The sequence below is a fragment of the Cyprinodon variegatus genome, unplaced genomic scaffold (genome assembly GCF_000732505.1).
Source record: "Cyprinodon variegatus isolate N-32 unplaced genomic scaffold, C_variegatus-1.0 Scaffold572, whole genome shotgun sequence".
Classification (NCBI taxonomy): domain Eukaryota; kingdom Metazoa; phylum Chordata; class Actinopteri; order Cyprinodontiformes; family Cyprinodontidae; genus Cyprinodon; species Cyprinodon variegatus.
In genome coordinates, this window is record NW_015151025.1 from 426306 (window position 1) to 430601 (window position 4296).

The 4296-nt window shown below is 40.2% G+C and overlaps 1 protein-coding gene across 4 annotated transcripts in view; it reads left to right on the forward strand.

Annotated features, from left to right (window-relative positions):
• LOC107095773 (AP-1 complex subunit sigma-2) overlaps positions 1-4296 on the forward strand; it is a 43274-nt gene that overhangs the window by 4485 nt on the left and 34493 nt on the right. For all 4 annotated transcript variants that reach the window (XM_015392058.1, XM_015392059.1, XM_015392060.1 and 1 more), the window contains exon 2: positions 3047-3225. In XM_015392058.1, coding sequence (XP_015247544.1) covers positions 3047-3225 — 179 coding nt within the window. The remainder of the gene's footprint in view (positions 1-3046; positions 3226-4296) is intronic.

A 4296-nucleotide genomic window follows, 5' to 3' on the forward strand; every position in this document is an offset into this window, starting at 1 on the left:
ATCCATCCATCCATCCATCCATCCATCCATCCATCCATCCATCCATCCATCCATCCATCCATCCATCCATCCATCTTCTTCCGCTTCAGTAGGGAGGCCCAGACATCCCTCTCCCCAGCCACTAGAGCCAGCTCCTCCAGGAGAATCCAAAGTCGCTTCCAGGCCAGCCCAGAGACATAGTCCCCCAGCGTGTCTCGGGTCTCCCTCTAGGTCTCCTCCCACTGGGACGTCCCCAGAACACCTCACCAGGGAGGCATCCTAACCAGATGCCCGAGCCACCTCATCTGACTCCTCTCGACGTGGAGGAGCAGCGGCTCTACTCTGAGTCTTTCCAGGAGCCAGTCTACCAAAATTATTACAAAAATGCATTAAATTCATCCAGTTCAGAAAGGAAACCAGAATATCACTACAGGCTTCACTTGCTTCAATAAACATCTGTTCTCTCTATGTTAAAATACTAAAGAGACAGAACAAAATCAATTTCAAAACCATAACTCACTATAGAGAAAAAAACAACTTAGCATAGTTGACGGGACCATGGATATGTTGTCTTTGAGGCAATCCTGAAGGGGAGGGCACTAAATTCAAGAGCATTAGGGTTATGCAGAAGAACAGTAATCAGAACAAAACAAAGGTTATTGAGTGGCCTAGTCAAAGTCCAAACAAGAATATGATTTAGAGGCTGAAATTAGACTTTAAACAGACTGTTCATGCCTAAAAACACCCAATAAGTATCACCTAAAAGGTTGTGAAAGAATTCCTCTACAGCCATATAAAGGATTCCCAAATAGTTCATGGCAGTCAGATCATCTCATGAGTCAAATAGCAAAAGGCACGTATCCAGTTATTAGGTAAGCAGTGGTTACATTTTTATATTGGACCTCGTTGGTTGGTAAAAAATGTTTTTCAATGAAAGTGAAAATACTGTTTAATAAGGCATTTTCTGTTCGATAAGGTTATTTTAATCTGATTATTAAACTTTGTTGATTTTAAACATCCTATGTTGCAGGCGTGCTTTGGTGGCGCAGTGGTTAGCGCACACAATCCATGTATGGAGGCCTTAGTCCTCGACTCGTTCGATTCTGACCTGGGGTTCTTTGCCGCATGTCTCTCCCGTCAGTTTCCTGTCCAAACAACGAGCCACTAGTGCTGTAAAAAATAAAATAACATCCTGTGTTACAAGGGGGCAAGAAGTAGATCATTCCAAAGTATTTTATTCATTTTTAATTAATTCGTTCCACACAAACTTATATATTCCAGGTATTATTTCTTTCTTAATTATCATCAATTTAAACTGGGTCAAGCTGAGCTGTTTGTGGAAAAAATGGAGTAATATATGAAACCATTAAAATGATTTTCAAAACAGAAAATATGGCGTGTTCAATCACAAAGAAGATGGCTGACTTTACAGTAGCCTAGCAGATCATCATCAAGGGTGAAGCAGAAATCAACTTCTTTCATTGGTACAGAAATCAGTCTGGGAAAGGCTCCAAGTGAGGGTAGGAAAAATTGCAGCTCCACAAGCAGTAGCGTAAGGACACAACAATAAGCAATATTATCTGTGTGGGCCCCATATGAAGTACAACACCCCATCCCATGTACCTTACCGGCTTCTTTTGTCTGTATGACCGCCATTGTGGAAAACGACTCATAAAGTTGGACCAGCTAGAAGAGCGAGGTGCGTGACAACGCTGGGACCCTTTTCCTACCTGGATCACTGCTCTTTTTTGCCCTCATGTCCCTCTGTTGTCGCACAAAATTGCCCCCTCTTCCTCACCAACTCGGCTATCTCTAGACCCACAGCTAGTTCCTGATTGTCCCTCTTGCGTTGTGGCATGGAATAACATAGTGCAGACCAAGCTTCAATATTGGGCATAAATCAAAAATACCTGCGTCATATCTGCGACAAGCTCACTGCAACACACTGTTGAGAGAGTATAACCAGCCCTTTAAAAGGAGGGGGTCGCAAATAGCATTTAAGAGTTTAGGGATTTAGACTGCAGTTAGTGGAGACAACCACCAAACGCATGTACAGTACTAGCAACATGGCTGATAACTGTTACCACAGAGCCAGAGACTATTTTAGAAATGTTTCACCAACAGGCTGGGCTGATCATCTGCAGCAATGCAGTAATCAATGCACAAGGAGACCTGACCAAGTGTTGAGTGCACTATACCGGATCGTATAAAGGCACAATGCACAGTATTATGAATTTAAAAGAAAACAAAACGTATTTAATTCTATTACAAGTCTTATGTAATGGGAGCTTGTCTGCCTGGCTGTGTGTTTCCTGGACGGGGCCGCGTTTTACAACTGCTTTTTGTATCTCTGCTTCTGTCTCCTTGAACCCCAGTCGGCCTCGGCAGATGGCCGCTCAAACCGACCCTGGTTCTGTTGGAGGTTTCTTCCTGTTAAAAGGGAGTTTTTCCTCTCCACTGTCGCTACAAGCATGCTTTGTGTGAGGGATTACTGAAGAGTCAATGAGTCGATGCAATCAACTGTTTTTACTTATATAGAAAACTTTGAATTAATCTGACTGGATGATCTGTAAGGTGCCTTGACATGGCGTGTGTTGAGAATTGGCGCTACAAATTAACATTCATTTTTGAAAAAACTGCTCTAAATTATACTGATCTAGGTTTAAATGAATACATCATTTAAACCTGTCCATGTGATCTCATTAATCTTTACATCTGAACTGAAGCAGTTAAAGAAATTAGGTTTTTGATGCTGTTTTATTGTATAGGGATCCATATGTTAGTACCAGGTAAATTACATTATAAATTGCTTTTATTTGTCTTTCCTTTTTTTGTACAAAATATAGAATTTTAGAGGTGCATTTTAGACCTGACAACATCTGTGTTTGTTTCCTTAATTTGGTATAACTTGTCAGACTGGCGTCATGCTCCTTCACAGAACAAAAGAATAACAATTTTCTCTTTTTTTTATGTTTATTGTTGTATTGTGCGGATGTCTCTCCTCACCGCCCACCTCTCTCGCTCATCGTTTCGTTCACATCTCTGTTTTGTCATCCCTTCATTTCAGATGCAGTTCATGCTTCTGTTCAGTCGTCAAGGCAAGCTCCGGCTGCAGAAATGGTACGTGCCTCTGTCTGACAAAGAGAAAAAGAAGATCACCAGAGAGCTGGTGCAGACCGTCCTGGCTCGGAAGCCTAAAATGTGCAGCTTTTTGGAATGGAGAGACCTAAAGATTGTGTATAAGAGGTGGGTGGTGATTTGGACTTGGTTTGTAACCCTTTGAAACCCTTGAAAAATGAAAGTTAATCGATGTATCAGTTTGATTTGTGGTTCAGTTAGGGAATCAGGAAAGACTGTTGGCAAAGAGATAAAACAAAGTGAGAAGACTACAAGAGGAGGTGCTTGCATTTTTCCCTTATTATATCCTGTTGCTGTGCCAACACACCAGCGGGCAGATTATTGGTGGAGCTGAAGGTTTTCTGATGACCAGAGGTTGCAGATAAAGAATGAAAAAGCTGTTTTGTTATTTAAAGTTTTTATTTGTTGTAGTGTAATTTTTTTAATGCATACATTACATTTGACCACAATAAAGTAAAATCGTTTAGTAAAACCATTTATTATAAACTGAATCATTCATTCTCCTATAAATGCCTGGGGCTGACTATGAGAATCCTTAAAAAAGTATGATATAGAGCAGAGGTCACTGATTAGTGGACCGTCGTCTGGATTCGGACCCACCTGCTGGCTAATCTGGACCCAACCTGATTTAAAACATTTATAAATGACTGCATGTTGTCCGACGACAGTGTCTAAATTCACTTTCGCCGCTTCACCTGTTAACATGGTAAAGCCCACTGGAGCATTCCGGGACAAGGCTGTACGTAGGCCTGTCACGATAACAATTTTTGCTAAAAGATTAATTGTCTCAAAAATTATTGCGATAAATGATAATATTGTTTTAAGACCTTTTTACTCTGATTTAATGGAAATTACATAATAATGCATGCATTTTCCGGCCAAAGATAAACGCACTTTATTTTTAACAGAACACTTAACACTGGAACTGGTTAACAAAATAAAACGAGAAATAAAAATTAAATGGACTCTCAGTCTCTGTCAACTAAAAATACACTTGAATAAAAACCAAGAAAAAAACCACAGTGGAAATAAAAACGTATGTTCAATATATCACATTTGTGATATGTTTGTTTTCTGGGGAATTCATACCGTCTATCAAATGTCTGCAACATTTTACGAAATGCCGGCTTTACAACAATATTAAATGGAAGCATCTCTTTGGCAATTAAAGGCACACTA